General features: G+C 32.0%; 1 protein-coding gene across 2 annotated transcripts in view; it reads right to left on the bottom strand.

Moving 5' to 3' along the window:
* Nucleotides 1–2,848: 2,848 nt before the first annotated feature.
* The window catches only part of Scr (homeobox sex combs reduced), a 40,210-nt gene continuing 20,478 nt past the window's right edge, over nucleotides 2,849–22,580 (bottom strand). Inside the window, exons 2-3 of one of the 2 annotated variants that reach the window (XM_081981582.1) lie at nucleotides 7,698–8,047; nucleotides 2,849–4,397 (exon numbers count right to left, since the gene is read on the bottom strand). In XM_081981582.1, the coding sequence (XP_081837708.1) occupies nucleotides 7,743–8,047 (305 nt within the window). In that variant the 3' untranslated portion in view covers nucleotides 2,849–4,397; nucleotides 7,698–7,742. The remainder of the gene's footprint in view (nucleotides 4,398–7,697; nucleotides 8,048–22,580) is intronic. The other variant, XM_081981581.1, reaches the window with a different exon arrangement.

The raw sequence follows: 22,580 nt of genomic DNA on the forward strand, positions 1-22,580 counted from the left end.
AGTATGCAACCAGACATACAAGACTAGATAGATAAGCCATGCTGCTTGTATTTTTATGTACAGTCTATCAAAATGAAATAATCATATTTTGTACCTTATTCTTTTAGACTTTATATTTCTATTTCGACATATTGGTCGAGTTAGGCTAAGTTACCTACTGTAATCCGGACTCACTAAGAACCACTCAAGATCTCTACTAACTATGCTAAAAACGTCACTGCATTCTTGTCGTGGACAGAATTTAGTTCCCAATATTGTAATTTGGGACGCACCTGCTGATTTATGTAGTATTTGTATTGTTTAATTATCACTACCTATGTATAACAATATAAAATAGTTTTATACAGAAGCTGAACAACTTCCGGTTATAAAATGTTCTTGACTGCATGGTGAGACCCAATTTTTGAGTATGAGACCAAATGAGTATAACACAATGGTATAATAATCCTAGATTCTAGATTTTTTTCAATGTAACCTTTTCATAAATCACTCTGTATACACTAGCTTAAGAGGCTCTCTCTCACACTCTAATCAACAAAAATCAAATAGACATTTTAACTCAAATTTAATTCTTCAAAATTCGGGCGGTTTGTTTCAATTGATCAGAAGTTTATTTGGGATACAAATCAAAAAAGTAAATTTTTATTGGTGGTTGACAAGAAATGTGTCTAAATTTATAATTTGCGTGAAAAATACTATGAATATTGTATCTATATTCCAAATCAGCTTTTAAAAATTTTAATTAAGAAAAACTTCAAAATTCTGGCTGAATACATATTGTTTCTTAGAGTGTACCTATAATACCATTATTAATTGAAATGTTTTGTAATTATACATACAATTTTGTTATACTTTATTTAAACAGTGGAAATATATTCCAAAGCCTCTTAAAATGTACTTTTTTAACTTTACACTTTTGCATCGCAAAAATAGCATTTGATTCCCCGAAAATCTTCTTGAAAGTCTTGCGCAGGTGATTCTTCTTAATATACTAACTATGTAAGACTTTGTTTTGTTTGTTTAATTGCTACTTACACTTTCCAACAAACCATTCAACTCAATGGAAAAAAAAATATAAATGAACGTCTAAAGGTCATGATTTTTATGTAGTAAATTTGAGATGCAACCATTGTTATACAGTGATGTAGTGGGAACTTCAGCAAAGTTCAAGGAATCTAAATAGATGACAAAAAATGTTATTCCTGTACATACGTTAGTTGATCTATATCTACCTACATTGAAATATCACTGAACAAGCCTTACATATTGGACAGATAAAAAAGCCCGAATACAAATTCACTCCAAAATCAGAGCGTACATTTGAATAAGTGATTTTCCCAAGAATATTGAGGTCCATTAACAATGCACAACGTCCTCGCATCCAACCCACACGTCCAGTAAAATCGTCAATGATTGACAGACGAACACAAGAATATGCAGTGGTGACGCTTCTCGACGGTTCGCAACATTAAAAATGGGAACAAACACACAAAAGGACATAAATCGCATTCAGGACCGGACATTACAAATGTAAATCTGTCGCATTTCAGGCCGGTGCGCATTAATGCGATCGGTGGTCAAGCTTCAAAATAAAGTCTTCGTCTGTCACGACATCTGTACCTCTAAATTGTACAAAGGAAATTTACATAAGCCGCTATATTATTCCAGGCTCAATTTCTTATATTCTATTTCTACATGAGAACGGATTTATGTTTATCTTCATCCTAAGAAAGTGAAGAAATGCTGACACCATGGTGAAGATTGACACTATAAGTTAAAGAACACCATAGAGAAAAAATGTGTTTTTAACATCTAAATAATATAAGTTTCTTATTGACTTGCTCATATGTTGAATTTTATGGTTTAAATGTTTGGAAATAGTACAAATTTGTTCTAATTAGTAGAAGGAACGACGTGGTTCTATTGAATGGCCACCACGCTTTCCTGATCCTACATCACTCGATTTTTTATACTCTACCTTAACATATAGTTTATAGTCTATGGTTTAGTACATATTACAATAGCTCTCTTAGACTTTTATGACCGATTTTGTCATATAAGCAGCAAAAATTTCGTAACAATATCAGTATGTTCCACGTTTGCATTATAATAAAACAATGGTAATTATTATTTGAATTCTTTATCAATGAATTCCCACTCTCGCATAAATCGATTACGAGAGACTTCATTTTGAATTGCGGGGGCTATGCAAGTGACAAACGGATTAGGAAAACATGAGGATAATAGGTGCATTTGAGATAATTAGGATGCTAGACACACCTCCCTGTTTCAATGAGATAATGTTAATTGCTGCCATTTTACCCTTAATCACGTTATCTTTACTGATACATACATTTTATTGTAGATAACGTGCCACTAAAATAGGATGTTTGTTGCTGTTTTATATATAACAATCAGCTCAACTCATATTTTTAGCAATTTTTCAATTCTTTTTGCAATTTAAATTAAGTTCTGCAACATTTAGAACAGTTGTAGAGACCTCTAGCAGTTTGTGGGAGGTGTTTAGTAGTATTTAGTGGCCACTGGCAAATCCAAAATGATTCTCAAGGCCTCTGGCAGGATAATAAAATTCTAAGGGAAATTTAGTTGTAGTATTTAAAAAAATTTGGTAATTCTAAAGACTTTTGATAATTAAAAAACAATCTTAAACGGTTTAGTTTCATTTGTAGAGGCCTCTGGCAATTTTTAGGATTTGGGAGGTTTTCAGTACTATTTAGAGCCCACTGGCAAATTCAAAATGATTCTGGATTCTTCTGAAACTTTAATTTTTCTATTTACTCATCACGTTTTAATTAATAAATTTTCTTGATTAAATTAAACAACAGTCTGTTTTATTAATAGTTTATTAGAGTGGACAATTACAACAGTAACTATTAGTTAGAACGAATACATCCTAGTAGTATATCGTCCATCACACGAAAAGTATTACAAATTACATAAATAAAAATAAAACAAAAAACATATGAACATCTATTGAGCTATAATTATTATTATACACACTATATACACCTTTACATCGGATTGTACGTGAACGAAAACCTCGGTGTAGGAGTTTAAATTTAGAGTAAATCTTTATTATCGTTTAAATAGAATTTTTCTGCTGTATTTTCTTACTGGGAAATCATTTTATTTTAAAGCGTCAGCAACCATAATGCTCGTTAATTAATATCTAAGAATTTTTATCGATATAATTAGGTATCCTTTTCTTACAATAGTAGTTCTTAACTTCAGTAAGTATATACAAGTAAGTAGTGACATTTTGAAGTCTAAAATTATAATAAGTTTTTTTTAAAATATAACTTACAGTACTGGAAATTATTATCCGAATCAATATTTACAATACAATTCAAAATTTCCAGGTAAATAATTTTATTATTTACACGAGTTTGAATAGCCAAACCGCAAGGGCCAATAACCCAAACATAACTAGTACGTTTAAAAAACCAAAAAAAAAAAATAAAACATCTGTATAAATCAATGCTTCCTGTAAAAGAATTTAACAGTTTAGAACCTTTGCTTTTTAGCTATATAATGCAATTACTACCTACATAATCACACTTTTTTGTTTCATAAAACTAAAAATTAAGTGAGCACAAGTCAGTGTCTTTTCACAAAATAACAGTTGTAGTTTCACAAACGTAGTCTTATCATTTATAACAATTGTATATTGCACTTTCAAGTACTTTGCATATTATTTCATAAGAAAACAAATTTTGAGAAAACTTTTAATATTAAATAAACCTAAAAAAAATATAAACAACTAACAAAAAGTAAAAAAGTCAAGAAATTTTCAGGTGCGTGTAATGTTACCCTAGCATAACAAAAAAGGACGTAACTCTTTGTTGGTGTCTCTTCTGGTTTTTAAAAGTTATGTTGCTTCTCCGTCGTTTTTATTATAATAATAAAATTTCACTAAATTCAAGTATGAAATATAGTGAAGTAGGTAAACATGGAGTTGCCTCCTTTTTGCTAAGCAGGGCTGTACAGTAACAAAAACATCTTTTAGTGAGGCAATTTAACAATAACTAGAGCCAAAGCGATTGTTCATAAAGTATTTTGACTTGAAGTACCATAAAGCTCAATCAAAGTCTTTTACTGGCACTATAAGAACTGGAACCCACGGTTCTTTCACCATCGTTTGACAGAGCCTACGCGCAGACGCCAAACAAGGACAGAACCGGTGGCCAGAGACTGCTTAGGATCCGAGCGCCCCTAAAGCCCTTAAGAAGGGCCGCAGTCTCCGTTGTAGGCGGCCCAGGGCTAGCTGTAGGGGGTACCACATGCGTAAAGGCCGCGCTGCATGGGCCCCATGCCGCCCATCCCCATGGCTTGGTGGAATGCGTAGCCTTCGTCTTGCAGGGAGGCCAAGTGGAAGTCTGCAAAAATATGCAACTTTGAACAGTGTTTCAAGTTTTTTTATGTAAATTAAATGTATTGCTTTTAGATTTTATGAAGTAAAAAGATGCTGAATGATGAAATAGATAAACACTCGGTTGTATTTGTCAGAAGAGGGGCGACGCATGGCATGTATTTTGTGGGGGATGGGGGCTCCACAGCAATGTTTGTATGTAGCACACATACAACTGACTGGTATTATTTCATAAATGTTTTAATCCTATGTGTCCTATGTGAAATGTATTATTTCTATTTTTATCTACAGGCTGTTAAGCTACTTTTGCAATACGTAATAAGTTTCAAAATGCTGGCATTTAAATGTTTTTTGAGAAACATGCCCACAAAATTGCGATTGCATTTATAAAATATCAGATTTTTGATATTTGCAAACATTTTACTAGCAAGTATATAGTAGAAATCCACATAATATAACAGTTAGGAAAAAAATCCGTAACTTGTTTTTTGGTATATTTCACATGACTTTGTGGTCTGATTTATTAACAGAACAATGTGCTAGAGCAGTACTGTTTCTGTTTTTAAGTCGCCTATCATCCAACATGTTCAACTAGTTTATTTACAGCATTTTCTGGCCAAATGTCATATCATTTCAAATTGGGCAAGGTAGCCAAGACGTTTATTTGCACTATGGAAAGTGTTGGCAATTTTAAATTACTGGGATTATTCAAACTAACTTTGACGTAGATTGATAGGTTATCTGTGTTAATATAATTGAGAACAGCAGAATGTACCTCAAACTATAAAAACAAATTTTATGAAATATTTGCAAGAAATTTAAATGTGTAACTTTTAAAAAGTTTTTTTAAACAAGCATACAGTTCATGTGTATTGAAAGGAAAAAATAGGTACGTTTGGGAGACAGTAATTCTGAATCTTTTTGTCACAATAATTTCATACTCAAAAAATTTAAAATATTAAATGAAAACAAACAAAATATGACGTTTTATAGATACTATTTTTACTCATAAATAAATCTATCAATTTTACTATTTAACACAGATGACACTTGATATTTCAAGTTCCTTATTAAAGAAAACAAAGCAACATTGACAATCTGAAATCCAAATTTGACATAATGTTTAATCACTCATTAGACATTATTTTGGTAAATTGGACTAGTTCACTTAAGAGGCGTCCTAATCAGTGACCAAACTTCCCAAATCAAGAAATGCATTAACAAAAAATTGTTACTCCATGAACTGTCCATGAGAATACTATTCGTAAATACATACAAATCAAGTATAATGCTCGACAAGCAGGGATGGACTGAATGTATGCAGTTAATGTAGTTAATGACATGTACTTAACGTAAAAATGTAGTTAAATTAACCGTCTATCAAAGATAACCAAGGTAACAAACCTAAACAAATTAAAAAACAGACTATAATGTCTAGAAATATGTTTTTGGATGGTAACATTTACTTATCAAAACATAATTATTATGATATTTAACTATTTACATTAATTATATTAGTGACGCTTTTTACGCTATATTATCTAGGTGCGTAAGTAGCTAAATAATATACAGGGTGGAACAAAAACGTACTTTTTGATGTGAACTTATTTTTCTGCAATTAGAAAATGCCCTGCATCTAAATTTAAAATATTTGCTGCTTATCGTACCAAAATTGGACGCCAGTTTCAGCATCTCTTATAAATTTAGTTTTTAAGAACGATGTAACGTAATTGCTGTAATTGCCCATTCCTGTAATAAGTAAGCTTGGGAAATTTGAAAAACTTTATCTATTGGTTTGACCAGTAAGATTTATATTTGTGTGTAGTAAGTTTATGAGATCAATAAAATGCAACATTATTGCAGAAAGATAGTACAATACCCTAAGAACATATAAAAAGTTGAGAATTGAAAATATTTTCTTTGATGCAATTTTTCAATTTAATATACACAAATAGACGTAATTTTCAAAAATTTGCAGACATTTTGTTCCATACCGGCAAACCAGTATATAATTTTCCATTAAAGGATACCGGTGAATATAATTGTCTATCGACTAGGATAGATAACCTGGCTATTTTTCATCTATGAGAACTAAAGCAGTGCATAATGGCAAATTACTTCCGCCATGCAAGCATATGCGTTTGCTCAGATATTGCCGCAATTAACGATGCCCTGAAACCTTCTTACAATAAAAGCAGCCTAGAAGATTAACAATGCAAATCGTGGACAATTTTCCGCGAACATCCGACAAGTTTCTGTGTACGAGACATGGAAAATAGCTTCGGTGCGACATAAAACCAGAAGAAAAAACGAGAAGTACCACCCACGTAATTGTACAATAAACACAACAAGAATTTATTAGAAAGATGGCGGTTCGTTTTGACCCAAAATCCCAAAAGCGACATGGCTTGTTCGCTGCCAAATCGTGTTTACACCTACTGACATTTAGCCGGATGCGGTGGATCTCAGAGAGCTACACGCCTGAAATCCTTCTGCTTTAAACTCGTAATCTGTCTCTAATCAGTTTTTATTTTTGGATTCATTCATTTTTATTCCTATCCATCCAGCTACACGAAAAAGACGATATTGAAAAAATTGCGCCACTTCAAAATCTTTCAGCCCAGGTTTTCACAACTCGTTGCGATTTGTTATAAAAACAAATGCGGGGCTTTTAAATTGTTTTGACAAACTTGCTGTGTTCCAATTTTTTTCCGAAATAAATTGGCTCCGAACGTAACCTTTGTATAGCATTTTTATCTAGCCGTTTATCAATGCTGAGCTAAATTCAACAGTTGGTATTAATAATTCGAGCAATGTAAACTGAAGCTTCTGGTGTGTCTTTGAACTTTAATACCCCAGAAAATTGACCTTTTCTTTAGAAGAAGCTCAAGATGCTCCATCGGTATTATCATAGCTATTTTGGGAGAATCTTAATTTACCATTTGGCAATTATTGACTCTACTTTAACTTCTTATTAGAAAAAACATCACAATTCTAATTAATTATTATATGTATGATAAAACTTAAAAATTACCATGATTGCTTCTGCGAGCCCCCATCCTTTACGGACTCTTCAAAGTACACTTAACTAAATACTTCATTTGTACACATCCCTGTATTGTCTCCGAACCTTAGCCAACTACTAATTAGATCAAGTATATACAGGACAGTTTAAATGATAGAGTATTAGCTTGCTGTGTTAGAAACTTGAAAAAAAAACATCAAGAAATTAAATATTCTGGTTTGAAACCAACCACCACCGAAACAAAATAAACTAAAACAAAAAATATAAAAATAAAAAAAATACCTAATAAACTTAAGATCACACAATAGAAATATCACATAAAGAATCCTAAGTGGCAAGATGGGCAAACTGACTGGGATGCAAGTCAAATTGATAAGGATGCCCATAGGGACTCATGTGATATGGAACGATATTCATACTGGCCATCTTGTGTTCCTTTTTCCACTTCATCCGCCTGTTCTGGAACCAAATTTTTATTTGTCTCTCAGTCAGACAGAGTGCGTGCGCTATCTCTATCCTTCTCCGCCTCGTGAGGTACCTGTTGAAGTGGAACTCTTTCTCTAACTCTAACGTTTGGTACCTCGTGTACGAGGTTCTCTGTCTTTTCGTTTCTCCGTTTGCGTTTACAGTACCTGAAACAATAACAAAAATCCTGTTAGGGAATTACAGCGGCATATTCAGTTAATCTAGTAATTATTTTATTTGACTGGGAACAAAATTTGAAATCGTGAGTACATTTTGAAGGCGGTCCCACTATTTAATCCGGAACGTACATCATTTTCCTGAAGGGGGAGAGGGGAAATTTCAAAAATATAAGGCTGGCACTTGCTCATTTATTTCAAATAATATGACGTGCATATTTTTAATGTTCGGGATCGGACAAGTAAATTTAGAGTTGCCGGCACTTTTTTTCAACTTGGAGATTTACAGCGCGGCCAAATGTTGGTCCGTTTCAAAAACTGACAGCCGAAACGAAAATACGAATTTCGAAATAGACTCCGGTTATTTTATATACTTTTACTAATTTTCACTAAATACTCTTGTAATCAAAAAAAACAAACCAGGAGCGGTAAAGTCCATAAATAACAAGACACCTACGCGAGAAGGTTAATCATGAAGTCTGGTAATCGGACCGTGAAAGAACGGTATCATAGTTTAAAAAAAAATGGTTAACGCAGCATTTGTCTCAAATTAAAAGCTGTAAGTTATTTATCATTTGTTTAAGTAGGCCAATTTATTTTCGGAGAGTTTCTAAAAGTCTTCATTTCGCGAACACTGGAAAGCTTTTAATTCTAGGAAGAAGAGCAACTACTCGTACACTCAAGTGAACAGGACAAGTAATTTAATCTTTTAATCCAAAAGTATGATGGATACTTGGTTAGCGAATACAGGTACTACTTAAGATTTAGGCTAACAACAGCTTTTCTTTATAGATATTCTGAAATTTAAAAAAAATTGAATATCGACTCTAGAAAAATTCTTAAGACAGGAATGTTTTTCGTAGTAGTTAGAGAGCTCCGACACCTACAAAATATTTCTAGAGGTTCCTGGTAATTTAAAAAAATCTGAAAGATTTGGGACATTTGTAGATTTCTCTACCAATTTTTCTGAGGTTTTTAGTAGTATTTAGATGTTCATGGAATTTCTAAAATGATTCTAAAGGAGTCTGGCAATTTTAAAAGCAACTTGGAAGGTTTATTTTAATTGGTGAGGCTTCTGGTAATTTTGTGAAGTTTACAGTAATATTTAGATCTAGAAATTTCAAAATAATTCGAAAAGCGTCTAAAATTTTAGAAAAATTGTTAAGATTGAAGAGGACAGCGAGGTTTTCCGTATTATTTAGAGGACTGCGGCACCTTCATAATGATTCTAGAGGCCTCAGGTATTTAAAAAAAAACTTGGAAGATTCAGGACATTTGTAGAGCCTTCTGGTAATTTTTTTTGAGGTTTTCAGTAGTGTTTAGAGATTTTTAACATTTCCAAAATGATAGAGGTCTAGAGGAGTCTAGCAATTTTAAAAGCAACTTGGAAAAGTTAAATTAATTGGATAGGCATTTGGCTTTCAAAATGATGCTAAAAGTGTATAGTAATTTTAAAAAATTTGTAAGATAGGGCAGGATAGAAAGGTAATTAGTAGTATTTCGAGGGCCTTGCAAACTAATTCTAGTGGCCTCTGGATATTGAAAGGAAAAACTTGGAAGATATAAAACATTTATAGAGGTTTCTGACATTTCCAAAATGATTCTAGAAGAGTCTAGCAATTTTAAAACCAACTTGGAAAATTTTAAATATTTGGGGGGGTCTCTGACAATGTTGTGACGTTTACAGTATTATTTAAATGGGTCTGGCACATCATGATTCTAAGAGTATCAGGGCATTAAAAAAAATCTTGAATCACTTCGTAACTCTTCTCTGGACAGGGCTCCAACAATGTTTTTATTGTTTTCAGTATTATTTAGAGACTTCTGGTATTTCCCTAATGATTCTCTGGTAAGCTTAAGTTGCTGCGTGTTTTCCATATTTGATTACAGGCTTGTCTAAAATAATTACAAATCCCAGTTTGGCAAGTTATGAACAAGAATATCTATTATCAAAGTTTATTGAACGTATAGACAGAGTTTGGTATGCAAAGCTAAATCGAGTAGGAAAAATAATGCAGCAAAAGATATCGTAAAAATATATTTTAATATTAAATAAATGAAGTAAATTTAATTTGTTGAAGAAAGCGCAGATATCGACAAAAGTGACACAATTACGTAAAAATTTTAAAAACAAGAAAATTGGAAAAATTTAAGTTTAGGAAAATTTACAGTTTCTCTAGTCTAGAATTCCCTCGATCTGTTAATAAATTGAGTAATTCTTTCGCTTATTACTTGTGTTGTATAACTGCTTCGATTAAAAAATAATATGATGGACGCTGTTATTGCTGTTTATTATATGTATTGAACAGAAAAATGTCGTCTAACAACAAATTTCGAATACCTAAATAACAACAATAAAATGCTAATTTGTAATTATTAACTTAATAATGTGTAATACTACCTGTAATACTTAACCTCCAAATACCAAAAAATTAAACTATGACAGCACTTTTAAGATACTATATCATTTTGTAAATTATAACCTTATTAATTTATGCAAATAAACTGTTTAATTTGCGCAACAAATAAAATATTTTATAAACTTTTTGATACGATAAGAGCAAAAGTTGTCAACTCAACCCAATTTTAATAATTTATTGTTTAAAATGTTACCCAACTTTTTATCATTGAGGCAGTCCTCTATACACAACCAAACCCGTTATTAAGCAAGCAATCATGTATTTTGTATACGGAAATTTTAATTGGTTGTTTTGCAGTTATTAATATTTTATTTACTTTTTTTGTCAAAAATACACTTTTTAGTTAACCATGCATGTAATTATTGGTGAAATGTTGATAAGCATTTCAAATGTAACTAAGGACGTTTAGATTTTCTACGCGTCAAAGCAGGTTAATTTCATTGTGCTTCTGCACATTTATAACCATTTGGAGTTAATGATTTTGCCGTTTTATCGGTCATTAATCCATGCTTTGTACGTAGTTACATGAAACTATTATTAATAGCATTGCATAAACCTTAATTATATAATTATAGGCAAAGTGTTCACATGTAAAAAAACACCTTAAAAAATGTTAACGACTCAAATGTCTAAGTTTTGCATGCAAATTAAGGTTAGGGTTGTTTTCACTACCGTGGGTTAACTTCCTGAATGTATTGCTTTCATAACTAGCGGTTAATCCGCGTATAATATATTGTTGACCGATTCGAAATGGTGATTTGTAGCTGGTGTTAAATGGCCTCATAGCGACCGACGAAAAGCAGCAGAAGCCTTTTTGTTGTTGTTTGAGCTCGGTCGGTGTGCAATAAAGAATCGAATTAATTTTCTGCAAGACCGCTAAACATCTTGACAAACGAGCCTGAAATATTAACCTGGTGAAAATGTCGAGAGCTCCATACGCAAAATATTTATAAGCCTTCGGTGCTATTTTATCGCTAAAGGACCCTTTTACGGTGTTTTGTTTCTTCTGGTGAAATATAAAGGTGGATGAGTCGTTAAAGGCATTTTTCGGTGGCATTGGGTGATGCATAATCCAATTAGAAGGACATTTATCTTGTGATGCAAGTATACAATGAAAAGAAACCGCGTTCCAATATGTAAAAATGAAATATCCGGTATGTAATACCAGCATTATAAAAATTGTGAAAGTTTTAGTGTGGAACAATTAGAGTGTTCAATGCAATTTTGAGATTTATCTTTTTTCTTTCTCAGTTTTCAGACTTTGAAGAAGTTTGCTTAATGTGTCTTGAAAGAGAATTTTGTCTAATCACTAAATGATTCAGCAAACAACAAATTGATAATCTATTGAATCTTAGGTCATTACTTGGTTAATCAAATGACAGTAGCATGTATGGGACAATGGCCTAGACAAATAGTGGAATTAAAAGTTTTGATCTATTTGACATAATGTCTAAAATTGCTTTACGACCCAACATATCCATGATCACAGAGCTGTTATCTAAAATTGATATTAAAGAACGTTTGGATATTTTTCCATTTATGGATAATAATCTTTCACATTAATACAGTTGTATGTCATGGAATTAATTTCTGATTTAAATTTTACAACATATTCTAGTTTTCCTACCACAAATCACACAGACACTAACGATGTTTCCTACATATTTAACACTTTATAACAAAGTAAACCGGCTTCTTATTATGCAACTGCAAGTAATCGAAGCGTTTCAAGCGAATTAATATTAGCTTTACTCAGGAATAATATTTTATAAAATAAACAATGATTGTAAATTATCAGCCAGAAAACTGTCCGACTTTCTTCCATCACATACATGAACAAAACCCTAAATCTGCAATGGAAAGACAGACGCCAATCACAAGACTTTATACGTATAAATATATGATGGGGTGTAGCAGGACGTCTGGATAAACCGCGACAGCGTCTGAAGCTATCCAGAAGTGGAAAACACGGGTGCTTGTCTGCCAGAATCTCTTACGTCATATTAATTGACGGCCTCTCGTAGTGGACGTCATTTTAAATTTGGGCTCCATCAAACTTCAATTTGTTACGTGTGTTGGTTTTGGGCTAAAATAGGCAAATATCAGCGTTTCACTCGGTAATTTATAGACCAACCTGTAATAAAGAAATAAGTTATCTGCGCCTCGTATCTGGCTCGCTGCCAGAGATAAAAAAGATTTATCGAGGCAACAAACACCTCTGCCTCAGTGAATTACGGTATAGAATGTCACTTGTCCGTGTCGGAATCGGTTGCCAAATGCTCCCAAAGTGCGTTACACGTAGTTTTTTTCTTTTTCGTTGGGTTTAATTGGAATTACAACTATTTAAATGGGTGGTACACCCACAAGTTTGTGGGTGGTGAGGTTATGAAGGCAAAGGCCAAACTGTAACGTGTACACTATAACAACATTCCTGTTACAATCCAACTCGATTTCGTTATCTAATTTAGTAGACCAAGTGAAAATCTTGTTAACCTATTAATAACATGAATTAAAAATGTCATTCAAAACGACTTTAAAATCAGATTTCTTGAAATATCTATTAAATAAACAAATTGAGTGGTAAAGATGAAAATTCATAACTTGTGTGCTAGACATTTGACAAAGATAAATGTGTTGAAGACAAAACTATTTACTTTTGCGTTTAGTATATAGTATAGTCTAAATTTGGATAATTTATATTAGTATTAATACTTGAATACTACTATCAAAAATACTGTTACTAGTGGCAAAACTAAACTAAAACTAACTGACTGGGATCAAGATATAACCAAACTTGGAACAAATTCTTTTTCCTTTTATTACCCGGTACGTTTGTCTCTATCTCACAACGAACTTACAGAAGAAAGAAGATCTTATAGAAACACTTTATGGTGAAGGAACAAATGAAACAATATCGGTGGATGTGCTAGATAGACTGTTAAGAAATGCATGTGGTAATCTGAGAGGTCAACATCCTTGCAAAAAAAGTTTTAACAACCATAAAACAGTTTAAATTTTTAAGAAATGCTCGAATTTTTAGCACTGACGTGTCTAGAAGTCAATTTGATAGTGACAAAGCTTGAAGTAACTTTTTGTGGTAACAATTTTCAAGGTTTAAATGTGTGAATTTGTAGTCCAAAATTTTAGAAAAAGGAATTTTTCATATCTACAAGTCAATTTTCAATACTAAAATCTTTCGATTTATATGAAAACTGTGACGACTGACTACAAAGACAGTTTTTAAGCCTTTCAAGTCAATTTTCACAGTTTCCAAGTCAATTTTAAAGACTAAAGTCCTTCAATTTGTCCGGAAACTATGAAAACTGGCCACACACTGGAAAATATTGGGTAATTCTGAACATTTTCATCAGTTAACCATCGTAAAGAACAACTAATTAATTGTCGTTTTTCTTACAAAGTTATTTGGCAACACAGCTTTCCTACATAAAACACTTATTTGAAATATTATAATTAACTGACTAATCTACTGATTTTTGAAAATGGAAATGTATGTCGAATGTCGGCTATAAATGGCAAGCTCTGGAAAACGCTTGATTTAGTGGGCAAGGTAACATGATTGAATGATCTGGTTTTATTGATCATGTACAGTATCGCATAGTGTGCTAATTGTGGAGTAGACTATTTCAAAATTCTGTGGTATTTGAAATAGAAAAGCTTCCATCTGAAATACGTCAACCCAAAGTGCTTGTATATGTACCTGAAATGGGAAATGGTATAGTCTTTTTGAAGGAAAAAACTTGAACTTCAAACTGTTAATTGTTTTTGAAAATCAGATTTCTAGTAGCAAACTGGCAAAACCTTCTTAATGGTCACTTAAATGGATGTTGGTATGCCTGTGAGTGTGTTACCGTTTACACACAATTTGGTATCCAAATTAGAAAAATTGTTATTTTGGTTAGTTTTTGGAGCTTTTTTCTTAGAGCTTCCACCAATTCTGGTGTCTTTATATGCTAAGCCAGATTTTAGCTTCTTCAATTATGTTATTTTAATAGGTCTGTATTGTTTTATTTCAAAAGAAATAGCAGAAGTATATAACCTGTGTCTGAATAACATAGAACTAGAGCATGAAGTTACTAAAGACTTGCAACAAATTGCTTTTTTAGAACGTCTTGATTGCAAAATCCAACCGTATATACGCTTTAGGACATAAGATTAGCAGCTAGCACCTTGTAGCATCATATGGGTTATGTGGTCTTCCTAAGGCTTTCTTCTTTAATATAAACGAGAAAATTTCATCCACCATCGTTGGAGTAGATGGAGATATCTTCAGCTTGTTTTTTGTTGTAATTAATAAATAAAGTTCATTTTTTTCAAAATGTTGGTGGTTTTGTCAGGATTGGTTATGGTATTCTTCCCAAAATTTTTGTTTTTTCACTTACTTAAAGCTTACCTAATATCAATAAATCAGGAGAATATGACAGTAAGGCTACAATCAAAGCAAGGTGTTTCAGCATTTAAAAAAAAAACGTTAATGAAAATAATAATAATATTATGTAGAACATTTGAGTAAATCGGCAGTTTACACCAATAATTATTTCCTGTTTTATCATCATCGTTACGAAACTCTACATAACAATTTACAATTACTTATATTGTAAATAATCAAAATTGACACTATTTACAAAACAATGCAGATAAATTAAACTTTTTTCGCTGGCTTGATTATTAAAACATTTTGAAAACCTCAAGCCGGAAAAGCTTAGCGAAAAGACACTAAACGCGAATAAATATCCCACTAATATCGATATACGGGCGCTGAGCATTTGCCAAAAACCATTAACTACGCGAGATTTTGATTTACGGCATTCAAATACTGTAAATTATCAAGCTTTTAACAATTCACCCTCTGTTCAGATTCCGATCGCTGCTGCCACTCCGTAACAACCCTTAGCAATTGCGACAGAACCGGGCTGGTTACTTTTACTAGAATTTGTATCTTTCTTACACCCAAGTTCAAGAATATTTAACTGATTTTTTTAGACCTAAAAAAACTTTAAGTTAGGCAGTAGATTTGCAAGTTTAAAAAGTGAAAGTACGTTAAACAACTCAAAAATTCTTAAGATTTGAATACGGTTCTGGGCTGACAACGAGAAACGTCACATCGCAAAAGGAAATAGACAGACAGATATAAATGGATAGAAAAATTATCGGAGCGTTCCTCATTCAATCCGAACACTATATACAAACATTGCATTCACAACCCGAGGCCGTCGAAAAAACTGTTTATTCCCCTTCGCACAGTTAGCAAAAGAAATGGTTTTTTAAGAACTCTTCGGGGATGTAATATTTTATATCACTATTTTTCTTTTCAATTCAGACTTGGCAGAAGTCTTGGGTGGTTTCGATGCTATTTCGATTTCGCTATGCCAACTGCGTCGAGTGTTGAAATGATGAAAGCGAATTTGTTAAGTCAATTTAACGACTCGCTAATGATAGGGTTGAGTTGAAGTAGCAACAGCAAACAACGATTTTATTTATTACGGGAGCGTTGCCATTAACACTTCGGCAATGTTTACATAAGCAAACTATTAACGTAATGATATGATATTACCACCGTGTATCACTTTGATGGATGACTTTGTAGTTTTATGGTCAGCAAGTCTGTGTTACCTGAATTACAATCAAATCTTCTGCCGCACAGTGCCAAATGCATTGCAGTAATAACTTACAAAAGCAACCTGAATCATTCATTTATTTAATTTCCCTCAGCTTAGAATGATGTATGCAACTCGGTCACGCTATAAACGGGCAACACTAATGTCCCCCAACTGAATTTATGAGGTTTTGCTTCAGTGTTGTCAAATCTGGAAAAAGTGTCCCACCTTTGGAAAATTCAAAACACAATTTTGATATTCGGGAAAAAATAAAAAAAAATTAAACTTAGATAAATACTATATACAGGGTTAGAGAAAGAAATTGAACAGTCGTGATCTGTATCTGTGATTATTTTAATTATATTTAAATCTGTAATAAACTTGGAAACTGTCGAGTACAACCCCAGAATTTTTTTTTGGACATATTTAAATCTCACAATGATGAAAATATGAAATACCACTCCATAAAGCTATAAAACTACAAAACCTGCTTAAAATTACTGTTAAATGCTTGTTTATAGATCCATCAGTAGAAGTTGGACAGTCGTGAGATGTATCTGTTTATTTTGAGCATATTTCGGTCTGCCAAAACTATCGATTATGTTTTCATGGAGCTAAAAAATTACAAAACTGTCTTAAAACTAGTACATTCTGTTAAAATTCACATTAAATAATTTTTAGATCCCATGGGCAAGATTTTTGAAAGATATGTGTCGTGAAGCTGTTTTCCTTGTAGATAGTTTCATATCTCAAAATGCTGCAAACTTTCATATACCACTTATGAAGCTATAAAAGTTTAAAAAAAAAACACGTTCAAAAGCAATGCACTTATTTTGTAAGTAAATTTTTATAGGTTTATGAGTTGAATTTTACCGGTTGTGACTTATTCTAAAAATCAGATGCAGATCACCAAATTCATGTTGACTAGATGTAATCCATTTTAACAGCTTTGGAGGAAATTATATCATTTGCGGGTTGGCAACACTGCTTTAATTGAACTGAAAACTGACAGTTAAGAAGTTAACCACAAGTGGGAATTTAGGCTTTTAGACTAACACGAAATTAAACACCGCCTAATGAAAGCACAAAGAGATGTCATGACATGGTGAAAAGGAAACAGTCGTTACCGCCCATGATCGTTAACAGATTTAACCGAGTTAAGTAGTTGTACACAAAAATGGTTGCATGGGGTATAACGTGTCAATCATTGGTTGAGGTAGGTCTTTACTCGGTAATGGAGATATACCAAAGGGTTACGAGGTGCTAGTTGGTATATGGATAATATTACGAACAAAGAAACCTGATAGTCGTAATTGACTGTAGATTATTTATTATTGATTGCTCTCATAAATAACGTTTAATTTATTGTTGTTTCATTTTTACTGCCTTGGGTTATGTGCACCGAACAGCAGTAATTAAGATATAAACAGTCAGTTAATTTGTTGTCTTTCCTGTTTTATTTATTTTTTATGTATCGGAAGTACGCACACAATTAAGGATTTTATAACAACTTTGAATAAAAATTAGTAACATTACATTACATTTTTCTCACTTTACAACGAAGATAAGAATGATTCAACAAACAAAAGTGTAGTATACGAAACTGTTATCATGTTTTTTTGCAGCCAAAGAAGGCTAATTCTCACAGTTCAGCTTCCGTTCAACCGATCATTTCGAAACTTGGGCCACTGATACAACACAATTTGTCTACAACTAAGTACGTATATTAGTAATTTTCTCTAATAATTCTCAAAAGTTCAGTTTTCTCTCTTACTCTGTTTACGCAAAGTAGATTTCTAAATAATTAACCTTGAGTTTAAATTGAAAATAAAGAAAGTTTGCTTCTAACCAAAAGCATGAAGCTATGCTCTTGAAGATTTTATCATTCATATCGAAACTTAATGCTTTGAGCAATAAATTCTAAAAATTTCGGAGTGTCATCTCATTTTGTGGTCGACAGTCTAAATTTGAAACTCTATTTTAATTCACGAAAGATGGAAATAATTATGTATTTATTTATGTACGTCTGCTAGGATTATTAAAAACATATTTTTTTATTAGTAATTAAATTATTTTTTGTTGTTTATCTTGCTATGTTTAGACATCAGGGTTAATTTTTGAATTAACCCTAGTAACCACTCTCCAGATGAACCATATCAAAACTTGAGAAAAAATTTAAAAGTTTCAAAAAAATGGAATATAATCAACATCGGACAAATCCAACAGAGAAAAGTCATGACTGAGAAAATAAGGATTAAATTAAATTGCTATGGCGTCACCTGTGTTGTTTCAGCAAAGTTAATACTTAATTTAATATTTTTCCAAAAAAAAAAGATATTAGAATCATGTCATTTCAGCTAGTTCAGTAGTGCTACATTTCAGGTAACCAGAAAATTGAAAAAATGCGTTATTTATTATCACATCTGCATAACAAGACAAACCAGACAATCCCGTTACCTCTTTCCCACTGCCACCCTTCTAGAACACTTTAACTAAGATTTTTATTTTTTTTTTGTAAATAAATTGTAAATAATTAGAAATAAGTTAACATGTATACTAAAACCATAAAAAATCCCACTGTAAACATAGGCAGAAAGACCAAGTGGTCGATAGCCTTTTTTTCTGTTGAAAATAAAGATTGTTTATATATATATATATATATATATTATCACATCCTTGTTAGTAAACCAGTTGATATTCTGGTCAACAAGTGTAATCTTATGCTTTTTAAAAATAAAAACTTTTTCTAAATAAACCCAGCAGATGTTAGAATTGACCTTAGCAATACAAAAGACAGCAAGAGCTTACAATATTTCTTCCATATTCAACTTTAATAACAGTAAATTAAAAAGAAAAAGATTTGTAATAACAAGAAAATCTAACAAAACCTTAACAAAAATTTTAATAAATAACTTTTATAAAAACCAGTTAAAAAAATAAATGTAGCATAATGAAGGCTACTCTTTGTTTTTCTTTCTTCTTTATATTCTTAGCTTTCCTACACAATCCAGGTTTAGTATACGTCATAGACGTTGAATAAATTAACTACAAAAGCTACAAATTGTCTATAATGTCAGTTTTGACAAAATGAGGTAATAAATAGAATCAAATTTCAATACAAAATCGTTAACTTTCTCCATTGGAGAAACCAAGAAAGTGCAGTCACATCTTAAAATCACTTTGATGGTTAATAAGGTTCAATGAAAATGAAACTGATCGGGAAAATGAAACTTTTACCTGATAACTACGTTTTCTTTTAACAACCGTTTCTCAAGAAGTGTTAAAAGGAAATACAATATGATAGGACAAAATTGAGCTTATAAATCAAAAACCAGCAATGAAAGTTACACAGTTATTGGACTTTTACAGCACCCTTATCACTACAAAAATTAAATGTTTACAAATCCAGATTAATGAGACGACAATTTTTTTGTAGTGTAAACTAAGATAAGCAATTCCCGTTTAGTTCTTATCGCGTTTGGGAGTTATTGAAAAATAAGCGACAATAATTATTATTAATTACCATTATCAACGTCGTGTTTATAATAACAGGACATTGCTTTTAAATTTTATATAATAATTATTATTACTGAAAGATTTTTTTCCAGTTTGTAAAAAAAGATCAGAATTTAAATAGCAATTTGAATGTTACTGTCAAAGTCACTATCACCAACGGGTTGTTTTGAATATTTCCATATTTAGATTACTCTGCTGTGTGTGTATATTTGGGTATGAAGCAATCATGCATATCATTACTGTTTTGGTATATCAGCTCAATTCTCATTCATCGATATAAATAACCAGAGGTTAACAAAATTTAAGTGTCCAGTCAGAGGAAACTTTAATTATTTTTCCGCCAGCTGTTACGGTGACGTGTTTTTTTTCCTGTCGAAATCGAAACTAAAAAAGACTGACAGCCATCAATCTTCCATTTATGAAAAGTTTCCGGGGTTTTGTATCGGGGCTGGAACGTAAAAAAGCGTCGTTCGCGACCTTGTTGCCATTCGTTGTTGGAATCTTATACAATTCGAATTTCCCGCTGCTTTTGTTTCAACTGTTTCCAAGGCTCGGTGATTGATGGAACGCGTCGTGTTTGTCGGACCGGTAGGTCTTTCCGAACATTCTCTATATCGGAGCTTGACTGACGTTCACTTCGACTGTGTTCGTTCCTTTATGCCTCGCTTTAAAGCTCCACAACATTATGAAAAGTTTCAAAACAACTTTACAACTTATACGATTTTGTTTACGGATTTCTAATTAATCTGAGAGGTTACACTTTGGCAATCATTGAGCACCAGTCGTAAGAATGCTTGTTTTGTTTTGATTTAATAATTCTAAAACTTGTTCAAATTAATTTGATATATTCTAACATGATTTAAAGCAAAAAGGTTCCAAGATTTAACTTTTTTTTATTTAAAAGAGGAAAACTTTTTTATTATGTACAAGTTATAATAGTTTATTAAAAAAATTTAACACATTTTGGTGATAAAAATGGATATTCAATAGTTTCTTGGTTGATACCTTTATAGTCGAGATATTGTTCCTTTAAAGTCATTTAAGACAATTTAATAATTGTATTATACAAGTGGTATTATAATTTAAACAAAAATTTCTAGTTTTTTTAACCTACAGGGTGGTCCAAATTGATTGTAGTCTAAATCAAGGGTGGAAAGTACATAAAAAATGCGGATCAATTAAACCCTAAAGGTAAGCCACAAAAACCATTTTTTTTAGTTTTAATTCCTATACACGAAAAAAGTTACTCAAATAAAACTTGTCAAGTATGTTCATCATTTTAAAGTCATTTGCTAATTTAAAAATAAAATATTTCTTAAATTTCTTTAAGCTGTATTTTAGGACATTCTGATGTGGCACATGTGATACCCAATACTTTTTCCTAATATAAGTTTGTCTGTTCATTTATTTTCATTTTGCATAGTTTTCAGAGATTGTCGTTCTTATAAGCTAATTCATGATTAAAAAAACCATACCACTCCAGCATTGATATTTGTTCTTTGGTTATCAAGTCCTATAGCCTCTTTGATAAGCCGTAATACAGCAAAACCGGTCAGTGGATTGAAGAAAGAAAAAAAACAAAACCTCTCCATTTTTAACGAAATGTTTGCTGTAAATGTTTTGAATGTACAGCATTTATAAAAATAAAGAAAAGTTTTCAAATAACAACTCTGCCTATGATGTCACATTTTTATTCCTTTTAAGATTAATTTAAAAGTCAGTAGAAACTGAGATTTATTTTTTTATAAAGAGGATTTTAATTGTGAAAGTTAGTAGTAAGCTTTTACATAAAAATGCTAAAACAAAACTTAATTTTTAAATTGAACAAATTCAAAATAATAATAAATTTTTTATGTTCCGTCCAGAATCCCACAGACTTATGACGTGCTTTGTTTTATACAAAATTGACCTGATTTTGAAAATATTATCAAATTTTGCTAATTATCAAAATAAGAGTGTTTCATTTGAAAAACCTGACTTTCTGCCCCTTTTAGAACCTACTTTTTGAGGCCAATTTTTTACTATCCCATATCTGCATCGTGAGTACTTTCCACCCAGTTGAATGTCAATATGTTTTTTTTGTCATATCTGGGCTTACTTTTTACAGTTAAGAGACTTTCTTGTGTTGTTACTAAAGATATGATTGTCAATTTGTCAAGAAAGTGACAAACTGTCTTTAGACAGTGTGACTTTTACTGGTGACATTTTTCCTCCCTAGGCAGGAAAATACTTTCAGTCTCTCAAGGGCTTAATTCTTGAAAGCAAGGAACGGAATTCTCAAGGAAATTGTTGGTAGAATGTGACAGAAGAAGCTGGCAATGGCAGGTTCCTGTCACATTCTACAGGTCTTTCTCTTAATTATTCCTTTCCTCCCTCATTTCAAGAATACGCACCCTGGTGGCACTTTCACTCCCTAGGTAGTGAACACGATATTTTCATCTCTCAAATGAGGGAGTTTCACATAAAATAATAATTATCTCAGAAACGGATACAAATATGACATTATAGATAACATGCATAAAAAACTGATATCACAAACCTTTTAAGCTTGACCACAATATGTAATTTAGGTACGTTTGAATAACTGTAATTGTCATCTATTCATGTATTACGTTAAGTAAAACCCTCATTTCAAAGGGATACCCATAAACGAAAACACCTTGCACCATCATATAAAGCCCATATAAATGAATTACGATTAAACTGTCAAGACCTACAAGGTGAAGACGTATGACACGGTAATTAGTACCATTATGGCTAGTACCATGCAGACGAGAGAAGTCATAACCATAAGACTCGAAATGTATACGTTATTGTGTATTCAGTTGGTCGTCTTAACGTCTTATTGTAGATTCAGTTATGCAACAAATGCATGCGAGAATTACAAGCTGGCCCCGGTTGATACGTAATGTGATTGATGGTTCGGTTCAATGCTAAACTCCGTTCATTGTGTTTATGTTTCAGTAAGGTTTA

Source organism: Ips typographus, linkage group LG6, assembly GCF_016097725.1.
Source record: "Ips typographus isolate SLU linkage group LG6, UJ_Ityp_2.0, whole genome shotgun sequence".
NCBI lineage: Eukaryota > Metazoa > Arthropoda > Insecta > Coleoptera > Curculionidae > Ips > Ips typographus.